The 12,090-nt window shown below is 46.2% G+C and overlaps 1 protein-coding gene across 9 annotated transcripts in view; it reads left to right on the top strand.

The window, feature by feature from the left end:
* Positions 1 to 12,090, top strand: part of CASZ1 (castor zinc finger 1) — a 265,607-nt gene that overhangs the window by 218,938 nt on the left and 34,579 nt on the right. For all 9 annotated transcript variants that reach the window (XM_075018169.1, XM_075018165.1, XM_075018167.1 and 6 more), the window contains 4 exons: positions 4,172 to 4,262; positions 6,586 to 6,750; positions 9,261 to 9,433; positions 10,243 to 11,111. In XM_075018169.1, coding sequence (XP_074874270.1) covers positions 4,172 to 4,262; positions 6,586 to 6,750; positions 9,261 to 9,433; positions 10,243 to 11,111 — 1,298 coding nt within the window. The remainder of the gene's footprint in view (positions 1 to 4,171; positions 4,263 to 6,585; positions 6,751 to 9,260; positions 9,434 to 10,242; positions 11,112 to 12,090) is intronic.

Genomic DNA, 12,090 nt, shown 5'->3' with positions numbered 1-12,090 from the left:
CAGCAGATGGTAATTTATCTTTGAATGTTTCCTCTCTGAGTTCCCTTCCCTCTGTTGCTTTTTCCCTTTCAAGCTCCCCAGCTCCTCCACAATCCATCACAACATGCTCAGTAAAATTAATTGTTCTTGATTGTCCCTTTTCCAGCTCTTCCCTTATTGACAGTTTTCTTTTTCTTTCTTTCTTTCTTGTCTTGATGCTGTTTGTTCCTACTTATTTCACACTGCTAACTTTCACTAAAAGATAGCCCAAAATACATGCATACCCCATAAAGCTACTTTTCTGTGGAAACAATTGTGATAGGTGCCACAGGGATGTTATGTAATTCCTAGTGATAAGGAATAATCCGTTTCATTCTGACTGAGAGGAGACATGTCCACAGGACAATCTTTCAGCTGTCTGTGTTATTTACATACAGTACTACAAGTATCTTCTGTACAGGTCTAGAGTATCTTAACTAATTTATCTCAGGTATTTTTTATACTGATCCATCTGTTGCATCTATATCATGGGTGTCCAACCTTTTGGCTTGCCTGGGCCGCATTGAGTGAAGAGGAATTGTCTTGGGCCGCATATACAATATGTAATATAGTTAATGTATATAAATCACATAATAATGTTAAAAGTTTATGATCTTATGGGGCCACATTACTAGCTGTCCCGGGCCGCATGCGGCCCGCGGGCCACGGGTTGGGCATGCCTGATCTATATCCATCAAGCTGTCCAAGATATCTGTGGTATCCATTCTCTGTGCCTGTATCTATCTAATACACTAACTCTTGACCTTTTCCATCATGTTCCCCACCCCAGTCTTTCATCCAGTCTAGCCATACATAAAGAGAGGGTACTACTAACCCTCTGGTTCTGATTGAGACTGCTGGTGGGGGTGAAATAATGACCGCCAGATTGAGAAACTGAGATCAATAAATGTATCTCTCTATCCAGCTGTCATTTCTTAAGCTCTCCTCACTGTAATATCTATATCCAAATACATAGTTAAGACCATTAATTTTTCCACAAAGAACCATGCTCTCTTACCCCTCCTCCATGAAGGCATTTTATTTATTAGGACATTCTCATTTTAATCTTTCTCCTTTCCTGTTTCCCATCTCTGTCCATGCTGGTCAACTGTTCTTCAGCCATTGTTACTGGAAGTGGCTTACACAGAAATATCCTCCACAACTCTATGCACCTGTCAGCCATTTATTCTCTTCCCTTCTGGAGTAGCCTCTCTGTTCAACAACAAGTGCCCACTGGATCGGCACCCCATTCACATGCTGATTCACTGTCATCTGTTGTGACTCTTAAAGGGCATCTTAAGCTCATGACTATATATCCAATATTTTTGTATCATCAGTTGCCCCTTCACCCTCTGCCAGCATCTCTCCCTTTTCTGTTTTCTTCTTCCCACCTCATGGATGGGTTTTTCACCTTAGCTTTCCCCTGATTTTTCCATTCTTCCAGTCCTAACCATGCCTCATGTACAAGCCCATCCTCAGCTTCTCCCTCTGAGGCCATGTCTACACTAGACCTTAAAATCAATCCTAGATATGCAATTCTAGCTAAGGCAATTGCATAGCTGGAATTGACTTATCTAGGATCAACTTACTTGGCCATCGTCACTGAAGGAGATCACCAGGAGAAACTCTTCCATTGACCTTCCGTTCTCCTAGCAAGAATGAGGAGTACCAGGTTTGACTGTTGACCCCTGATAGTTCAATTTTGCCCATTCCCACTAGGCATGCAAAATCGAACCCTGGAAGATGGAACCCTACTGGGTTGCTTTCCCAGCAAGTGTACATGTCCTCCCAGAATGTCACTGGGCAGTTCTCTTTTCTCTCCTGGAGCCAGCTGATGCGCTTGCCATTGAAAATGGAGTCTGACTTCTCTTCCTTAACATATCACATCATGGGGCAAGTTTCCTTCCTGGGGCCACTGAACTTCAGTTAAGATGAGTGCAAAGGAGCCTGTGCTTACGCAGAAAAAATCAAATGTGCAACTACAGAATGAGGAATGATTGGTTAGGTGTTAGCACTGCTGGAAAAGATGTCAGGGGCAGGGGTCATAGTGGATCGTGAATGGATGAGTCAACCATGCAGTACAGTTGTGAAAAAGGCTAAGATAAGTCTGAGGTGCTTGAACAGGAGTGTCATATGTGAGCCACAAGAGGTTTCAGCTGGATACTGTGTCCTGTTCTTCTTGCCATACATTAGGAAAGATGTGGATAAATTGGAAAGAGTCCGGGAGAGAGCATCAACAAAGATCTATGTGTTAAAAAAAACAAGTCATATCTAGTCTTGCAAAAAGAAGACTGAGGGGGTACCTGATAATAATTGTCGGTATGTTGAGGGCTGTTATAAAGAGGTAATCAGTTGTTCTCTGTGTCCACTGAAGGGGAGGACAAGAAGTAATGGGGTTAATCTGCAGTCAGGGAGATTTAAGTTAGATGCTAGAAAAAAATTCTAATTGTAGGGGTAGCTAAGCTCTGTACTTAGCTTCCAAGGGAGGCTGTGGAACCCTCATCACTGGAGGGTTTTAAGAACAAACACCTGCCAGGGATGGTCTGGTTCTGCTTGGTCCTGCCTCAGTGCAAGTGGCAGGACTTGGTATCTTGTCAAGGTTCCTCTCCACCCAACATTTTTGGGATTCTGTGACTTCCGAAGGCTGGCCTGGCTTTGTGCCTCTAGAGCTTTGGCTTGGAACATCTCTTCTCTCATCCCAGAAGAGAAACTCCAGAGCAAACAGCCACCAAGGAGAGGAATAGCCTTGTTTGAGTCACAGGTGGTGGGATGTGGCTCAGGGCTTGTAGTGGGTTGAACGGCCTCTCTGTTAAGTTACAGGTTCAGACCCTGTCCAGGTATTCATCAGAAGCTGCTGCCATGTGATGATTGTTCTGTGATATGAGTGAGTGTCATAAAACCTCCACCCAGTCCTACCTGCTTTGTGTTAGCAGTCTCAGCAGTAAGACTAAGAGCTGACTGGCCTGTGGGTACGTCTCCCTTACCACTGGGAAGGGCACCCTCCCGGATACTGGGAGGAACACAGTGCTTGGGGGATGCTTCCACTTCTGCCACCCTGTTCTGTAGAGAGAGGATTTCAGTCCTCTGGAGAGCTGAGCAGAGTTGTTGAACACAACCAGTTTTGCTTCTCCTTGGGCTCTCTGTAGGTACCAGGCAGGCAGGATTTGCCCCCTAGAGATGAGCCTGCAAAAGAAGAAACATATTTCTCTCCTCCTTTCCAAAAGCTGAAGTAACCACTGTTTATTATCTCATATCACACCTCAATGAGACACTCTCATTTTGAGTATTCTGCTCTTGGACTCACAGTGAAGCAGAATTAAAAAATCACCTTTGTTTATGGTACAGCAGGAAATCAGCTGCTGGCACCCTGCTTAATTGAAATGCAAATATGGCACTTTGCAGCCTACGCCCCATCTCTCTCTGCCTGCAACAAGTGGCTTTTGCAGTCCTTTAGGCTTTCTGCTCCAAAGAAGAATCACACACCTATCTGCCACTTCTCTTCAGCCTTCATGCCTTCTCCACTCTGCTTTCTCTTGCACCTTATTCTGGTGTTTGGGCTTTTGCTTGAGAATAATAGTGCTTTCTCATGCCTTCAACTGCAGCTCCTTTTGTTTGACCTCCTAGATTCTGGTCCTCAGCTTAGAAACAGGATCCATAGAAATGGAACAATGGGGGAAGGATGTTTAGCAACAGATGAGGGGAATTTGATCTGGTTCCAATGGACTTGTTGTCTCAGAGCTGCTGTGATTTCTGGGAAGAGGAGTGTCAAGACTTTGCATCCTGGGAGTAGCAGTAAGAGGCTCACTCAGGAATGATCCAGTGGGGTGAGGGGAGAATGAGGTCAGTTTCAAAGAGCTGAGCAATGTTATTGGCTTGGGGTATAACAGTATGAAATCTAATTAGAAATAGGGCTTCTGGCTGGAAGGGGACCCTCTTTCCTTCAGTTCAGTAGCAGTGAAGAACTTCATTTTCCTCAGGGGGTGAAGGGTTAAGAACAGGAGTCCCTGTCTCCAAGGAGCCCCCTATCCCCGCAGTACACTCTGATGTGTCAGAAAAGAGAGGAAGGCCAAACTTGTTTTACTTGCACCTTGAGATACTGTCACTGTCCTGAAGAGAGCATCAGTTTCAGACTTCCTCTCACCTGTGTTTCCAGGTTCTCTGGGAGTCAGCACTGCGGCCACATACACTGTGCATACCAGTACCGGGAACATTACCACTGCCTCGATCCAGAATGCAACTATCAGGTAAATAGGGCAAACCTGAACTGCCTTTGCTTGTCCTTACTGTCAAGGGATGCAGCACAAGACGCTCCATCATGAAACAGATCATCCTCATTGACCATGTCCTGGGAAGAGTGGGAGATACAACTTGAAACTATTGGAGTCAATTCTGTTTCCGGTTATAACAGCTGAACACTGGTGAACTCAGTAGCTTTGTTCCAGAGTTGTGCCTCTATAACTTGAGAGCAGAATTTGGCTTAATTTACGTCAGTGGGTTTATTTTGGATATACAGCAATGCAATCAAGGGCAAAATCTGAATTGGTTTAAATGAATTGGGTTACTCCAGATTTACAACAGTGTAACCAAGAGCAGGATCTGGCTCAGCTGAAGCCAAAGGAGTTACTGCAAATTTACACCAGCTTAGCAAAGAGGATAAATTTGTCTGTTATACATTTTGCCTGAAAATAGGAAATGCTTTCTGTTAGGCTGGCTCTGCCTCTGTGGTTGTCCATGCAACATGAGAGCAGTAGCAGCAGCCAAACAGCCAATAAGACCAACAGCAGCCCTGGATCTATAGTTAGGGAAAGGGTGGGGAAAGGGGCATGTGTGGTGTTGTAATTGCTGGGAGAAATGCCAAGGTAGCAACGTCAAACCAGCTCTGAGTCACGTGCTGTGTTTGTTTACCCTCTTCCCATGTCTGTGAGCATGACTCTGCCATCTCTGTGGTCAAACTAGGGGGTGGGGGAAATCCCAGTTTGTCTCTACTCTGCATCCAGCATAACTTCTGCTCCAGCTCCAGGAGAAACTTTAGTCTTGGGGGAATGAGTCTGAGCACAGCAAGGGAAACCAGCATAGCTCCAGTGTGCTCGATTTTCAGTTGATCTGATTGGGGTTTTTCGTTGCGATTTTGCTCGTGACCCAGAGAGGAACAAGCAGATAGGGAGCTCTCAGGCCTGACCAAGGGTCTCTGTACACTGAGAGCAGGAAGGACACAAAGGATAGAAAGCTGTGAAAAACGGTTGTGATTGGCCTCGTGATTATCTCCCAAGAAGTCCAGAAGCTGCTTGCAAAGACGCTCCGCTGGTCTCACAGGGGAATAAGGATTTAGGCTGCTTTTTAAAATGCAAATTATTTTATGGCTGAGATATAGTTTATAATAAGTAACGCTCTGTAGTAAATGGGCACAAATTAACGGTGATTGGCAATGGGAATCCTCTATGTACGCCATGGGAAATACTACCACCAGGCACTGTGGGTTTCTGACTGAAATCCATATCCATATATCCTCTTGCCAATACCAGTGGAATTGACCAGGATTGATGTTATAGGAGTACAGAGTGGAAAAACGGTAATCATTTGTCTCTTTTAAAGGAAGGCTGGAAAAGTTGCTAAATATTAGAATACAGGGTTTTTCAAGCACTCCTCACAATAAATGGCTATTGATCTTTTTTCAGTCAGATTTCCTCTCACACCTTCCCTGTTGAATATCAAGTACGTGGGAAATAAAAATGAAATGCTTCATCTTGAAGGCATTTTGTCTGCCCTGATAATAGGGCACCAGTTCGTTAGTTCAAGTAAGCAGAGGATGAAAGGGATGGTCCGGGGATTCTGACATGGAACAGGGAGAGTTAGGATCAGTTCTCTGCCACTGACTTTCTGTGTCTCAAGTCACTTTTCCTCTCGGTGCCTCCAGTTTCCCGACGGGGTTTGTGAGGCTATAATTCAGTGATGTTAGTAGAGCAACTGGAGAGCTTTAGAGGGAAGGTACGGTAGGAGAGCAAAGTATCTTTTCTCCTTTTCCTTTTGACATGGATTTAGTAGGTAGTGTCTTGCAAGCCTCTAGCACAAGTGATTTGAAAGCTGGGATTACTCATTTACAGCAGGTATAGTTCACTGATTTCCTATCCAGCTGTCACAGCACTTCAGAGAACAGCATCTAAAATCATGTCAGAAGAATCACGTCCAAGACTGCACAGAGCACATCTTAGACATGGGGCTATTGTATCTTTCACTCCTGGCTACAGTTACTGAAAGAGGCTCAGAGGGGTAGTCGTGGTAGTCTGTAGCTTCACAAATAGCAAGCAGTCCTGTAGCACTTCAGAGACTAGTGAATTTATTAGGTCATGAGCTTTTGTGTGTAAGACCTTGCTTTTGTTTGCATGTATTGTTCCTTTAACAAAAGCATACACTTCTCCTTTAATCTAACCTGACCCTCAGGAGGTCTCAAATGCACCATATGATTGACTAGTGAGTCGCCAGTGTGAGGGATTTATAAATGAAATTACCCAGAAATACTTCCTTAGCCACCTCTTTCACGAGAGTGTCTCACTTTCTCTGTCTCCCCAGAGATTCACTAGTAAACAGGATGTGATTCGGCATTACAACATGCACAAGAAACGTGATAATTCCCTTCAGCACGGCTTCATGCGCTTCAGCCCCTTGGACGACTGCAGCGTGTACTACCATGGCTGTCACCTGAATGGGAAAAGCACACACTACCACTGCATGCAGGTAACACAGCTGGGCTGGGGAGGAGGCAGCAACGTGGATGGAGAAAAGATGACAGGGCTCCAGGGAGAATGAGGGACCCAGAGCCTGCTGGTCTGATCCATTCCCTTCCTATTGCAAGCTTACAGGGACCTGAAGTTCTGGTAGCCCTATCCTTTTTGGGGGACAAGCACTTCCCATACAACAAACATAGACCTTCTCCTGCCAAACGTGATCCTGATCAGTAATACAAAGAGCAGTGTTCTTGTTTTGGATCAGCAGGGCAGAATTCAAGGCTTTTTCTCTGTTTTGCACCTGATTTATCTACACAAATGCTCCCTCTCTGTGGGACTGGTAGAGGAATAAGCAGTGAAGGTTCCGAAGAGTGCACTGGCTTTGCCCAAACAGATTGTCTGACCTGCCACAGCTTCCCTTGATATAAGACCTCCCTTTGCACAACATCTGTCCTTTAGCACTGGATTTAGTTTCTTCGTAGCCAGCTGCTAGGTCAATCAAATATTAATGGTACTCGGTTTGAAGCAAACCTCAACTCTGCCCTCCTCACCATCATTTCTAGAGGGGACATTCTGAGAGTGATTGGGCATTACCACTGCAGGGCAGGTAGGGAACGTGGTTTAAATTTCCAGAGCAAACAGTGTTTCGACCAGGGTGTAACAGGAATTGGAATTACCATATAAAACTTTGAACTCTTTGTTGCTTTCTAGCCTAGTGGCAGTTGGAACCCTATTTACTTTATCCATTTCTTAAAGTGGGATCTGCTCGGAAGCAGGCACAACTGCCAGAGTGGTACATATTGGATCAGCACCTAAAACATTGCTACACCTCTGTGCAACGGAACTTTTAATCCCACAGAGAACAATCACATAACCTCACAAGTTCTTACTGCTCTAAAATCCCAGATGCCATTTCCTGGGCTATTCTACCGTCATAAGACCCCTGTTCAGAAAAGCATTTAAGCGTGTGTTTGAAGTCTCAGTAAAGTCAGTGGGGTCTTAACACATGCCCAGTGCTTTATTGAATAAGGATGGACTTAAGCGCCTATTTAAGTCAAGTCAGCTTTTATGGGCAGCTACTAAAATGCTGTCCTGAACAGGGAAGGACTTAAGCATGCACTTGGTGTTTTGCTGAAATTGGGCCTTCATTTTGGATCTCTGTTAGGGGTGTTTTCATGCTATTTCTCCTGTATTTTCCTTGCTCAGTTTCTTGCTGAGCTGACTAGGGTTTCAATTATTTAATTTTTAAAGGGCAATCAAGATTTCTCAGTCTGCAGCTGCTCTGAGGTTCAATACATACCCCCCATCTAGGCTTCTATATAAGGGTAATTTAGCCCTTTGACCACTCCCGTCCAGAAAGTCAATGACCATGTAAGCAGTGTGTGACAGGAAAGGTGTCAGAACATAAACTTGCAATTAAAATGAATATTGCTTAAATGGCAGGATTGTACCCTCCGCCTTGTGGGTTTTTTTCTTTATGTCCATAATTGGTGTGGATAAAATTCAGTTAGTTGTTTATATAAACTGACATTTTTTAGGCTTTAATACCAAGAGGCATATTGCAAATTATTCCTAAGGAGGTTTTTGTTTAATTCTTTTTTTTAATGCTGCACAGGGTCTGTTTTTTTTCAAGGTGTCAGTGTGGAGAGAGAGTCTCTTTTATATTGGAAATAGCTGGAGATCTCCCCACCACCCTGGGTATTTGTTATTGCCAGTTTGAGTCAACCTGGGCTGAACTGAGAGGTGGTGTTTTCGTTCTCTTCACTTCTGAGATGGTGCAGGCATTGGCACACTCTGTGCAAGAGAAGAAAGGAAAAATATAAAACCCAATGTCAGCAGCTCAGCGGGGGTGACGGTGTTTTCGGATTCCTCTGGTTTTTTACTCAATATGGCAAAGTTGCCCGCTTTGCCCAAGGGCAGGCAGGTTTTCAGCATTCCATTCTCATCACACTGTTCCCATGCACTGCCCGAGGTTAAAATCATGGAGTAAACGATGCTGGGGAGCAAACACTGCTGATTCCCAGTGACCAGCTGACTGGAATTTCCACTCAGATCTGTGGCTAGCTAGAATGGAACAGGCCTTATAGTTATATCCAGTTTTTTCCACACCAGCCTATCTCCTGGAGAGAGAAAACGAATTGGTGAGCAACTACCAGTTTCTCCAATGTTCCACAAGTATGTGAAAGGCTGGAGTAGAAGCTCAAAATCTCTCCAAATCTTCCCCTGATGACAAGGGGTCATGACTATGTTTGTCAGTCTGTCCAGCTCATCTCAGGAATGGGATCCTCCTTACTCTGCCCCTGAGCAGTACCCTTAATCTCTACACATCTCCTCCAATCCTCTGTCTCCCTCTCTTCTAATTGTTTCATCCCCAGACACTCAAAAGTGATGACTCACAACTGAGGGGAAATGCACAAATACAATTAAAATATTGCTTTGTTGCTTGTGCATGTATTACTGAATGAAGCAATAGGCTGCTGCGGGGATGGTTTGATATTTCTTTCCCTTGGTCCCCCGCAGGTGGGCTGTAACAAAGTCTATACCAGCACCTCTGATGTGATGACCCATGAAAATTTCCACAAGAAGAACACGCAGCTGATCAACGATGGGTTCCAGCGCTTCCGAGCCACAGAAGACTGTGGCACAGTGGACTGTCAGTTCTACGGGCAGAAAACGACTCACTTCCACTGCAGGTGCGAAGGTGGGGGAGGGCAAAAATGAGGTGTTATTGACACACATCTGCCAGCCTCCTTCTAAAAAGCTGTAGCCTTGGGATTGTACCCAGTGGGGCAACCTACCAGAAAAGCCTTTCTGGACATGAACCTACCAGGCATCTTCAGTAAAGGACACAATCTCCAGATGTTATAATCTGGGGGGTGTTTTCATAGGAGGAAAATCAAGGCAAGTATGCCGATTGGAAAATCCGTGATAGAAATCTCTCAGGACAGAGAACATGCTAGCTTTGCTTGAAAGGTCATCATTAAGGGGTACAGTTGTTATGGTATTAATGGCACTTACACTTCAGACTTCTCTCTAGAGACCAGCCATACAGATCTCCTATCTTAAGGCTCACCACTGCCTTCAGTTATGTGAGTGGCCTTCCAGTGACTCAATTGCACACCTATCTTCTCTGATAGAAAATCAAGACTCAGCAAGGGCATATGTGTGAGTCTAGGAATGACCCTCAAATCTGTCTTGGGCTTGTGTTCCATTTGGGACGGCTGGTGGGCAGGGCTGGATCCCTGCCTCTATTATGTTGGCAAGTCTTCAGAGTGGGCCATTATCCTAGCTCTTGTACTTGGTAGGATCCTTGCTTCCCTTGGCCGGAAACATCCTTCCTGGCATCCCAAGTCAACTCTAAGAGGGGCCAAAAGACCTCTTCCTACCTAGGGTTGGTACTTTATGAGGTCCCAAACCTCATCCCAGAAAGGCACCAAGTGATGCAGCAGCTCTTGGTGCTCCCAACTCATACAGCCTCCCACCCTCTTCTGTGCCCTTGTAGGCGACCCGGGTGTACATTCACTTTCAAGAACAAGTGTGACATCGAGAAGCACAAGAGCTACCACATCAAGGATGATGCCTACGCCAAGGATGGCTTCAAGAAGTTCTACAAGTACGAGGAGTGCAAGTATGAGGGCTGTGTCTACAGCAAAGCCACCAACCACTTCCACTGTATCCGAGCAGGCTGTGGCTTCACCTTTACCTCCACCAGCCAGATGACTTCCCACAAGCGCAAGCATGAGCGCCGGCACATCCGGAGCTCAGGGGGGTTGGGCATCCCCACCTCCCTCCTGGGAGCCAAGGATAATGAGCAGGAGGAGTCCAGCAACGATGACCTCATTGACTTCTCTGCCATGAGCTCCAAGAACTCCAGCCTGAGTGCCTCCCCTACTAGTCAGCAGTCTTCCGTCTCCCTGATCATCCCGGCTGCGCCTTCTTCCGCTGCTGAGCTAGCCTCCTCTCAGGCCAGCAAGCCCACCAATAGCATGCCACCCGCAACCAAGATCTCTGGCCTGCTCTCCCAGGCCCTCCCCAGCAATATTCCTTTGGCCCTGGCGCTCTCCAACTCAGCACTTCCCGGAACAGCGGGCTCCTACTTCCCCATCATCCCCAGCCGGGTCTCTACACAGCATCCCACCAGCTCAGCCAATCTAATGACTACTGGTTCCTCAAGCACCAATCCTATCTCTTCTACGGCTGCCACTTCCCCCTCCCAAGTCATCTCAGGGTCCAGTGAACCGACAGCCACCTCTTCCACAGGTCCAGCAGCATCTATTATGGAGAGGATCTCTGCCAGCAAAGGGTTGATCTCACCCATGATGGCCAGGCTGGCAGCAGCAGCTCTCAAGCCATCCATGGTACTTGAAGCAGGTGAGTCCCCCAGTCTTCCCATTGCCCTGGAGCTAAGTAAAGGTAGGAGAGTTGGAGATGTCTGATTTGGAGAGAACGGGTCCATTCAGTGGGTCATCCACTAGCAATCGGCAGGTTGTAGAACATTGCTGGGAGAAGCAGTTCAGCCTTGTCCAGCTAAAGTGTTGAGTGACAAAGAACAGTGCCACTTTGTGGGTGGGAGGTTTGGGTTTGGATGGAACCCATATGTCTTCACGCAGCCGGGAGAGAGTACCCTGCTGACCACACCAAGCCAAACTCCTCTCAGCCCTAGAGGAGGAGCATTCTCCTGTGTGGTACATCCCCTCCTTCTTAATGTGGGCTGGAGAGTGAGGGGCATTTTATTCAAAATGAAAATGGATAAAAATATCTCCAGGGTCCTGAGGTTGTAGAGCATCCCCAAGTTATGCTTTCCTTGGTCCATCTTGAGCATCGGAGCACTGCATCCTGACAGCAGAATTGACCTCTCTGCCTTCCCACATGGGTGCAGGGCAAGTTGGACCAAGCCAGATCTCACAGACCAACTTGCAGCTCCTTCTCTATCTGCCTCAGTGCAGGTCCTACTGCTCATCACCCTCTTGCCCTTCAGACTGACTCTCCTCTCTTACCTCCTTCTCCACCACAGATGCTCATGATGGACCTCTGAGGTGGGTGAATACTGAGCCCTGTCTCTGCTATTTGACTGGTGTCCCAAGCACCAGCCACGCCTCAGAGTCCTTGCTGACTTGTATTCCTGATCAGAATCTTTTTCAGTTCATCAGAATCATCTGGTGAGCTTGAACTTCTGCTCCTCAGGAAAACAGGGCAGAGCTCAGTGTTCCCTGTAACCTATGTGCTTGGGTGTCCATCCAGAAGAAATTCAGGTGCCGTGCAGCTGATTTGCAGAGCTCTCACTGTTGACAACATGTTTACCTATGGGTGGTGCACACCTGCACATGCCTTTGTGCACATAGCCAGATTT

The sequence above is a fragment of the Carettochelys insculpta genome, chromosome 23 (assembly GCF_033958435.1).
Source record: "Carettochelys insculpta isolate YL-2023 chromosome 23, ASM3395843v1, whole genome shotgun sequence".
NCBI classification, from domain to species: domain Eukaryota; kingdom Metazoa; phylum Chordata; order Testudines; family Carettochelyidae; genus Carettochelys; species Carettochelys insculpta.
This window is presented reverse-complemented; position numbering and strand designations above follow the sequence as displayed.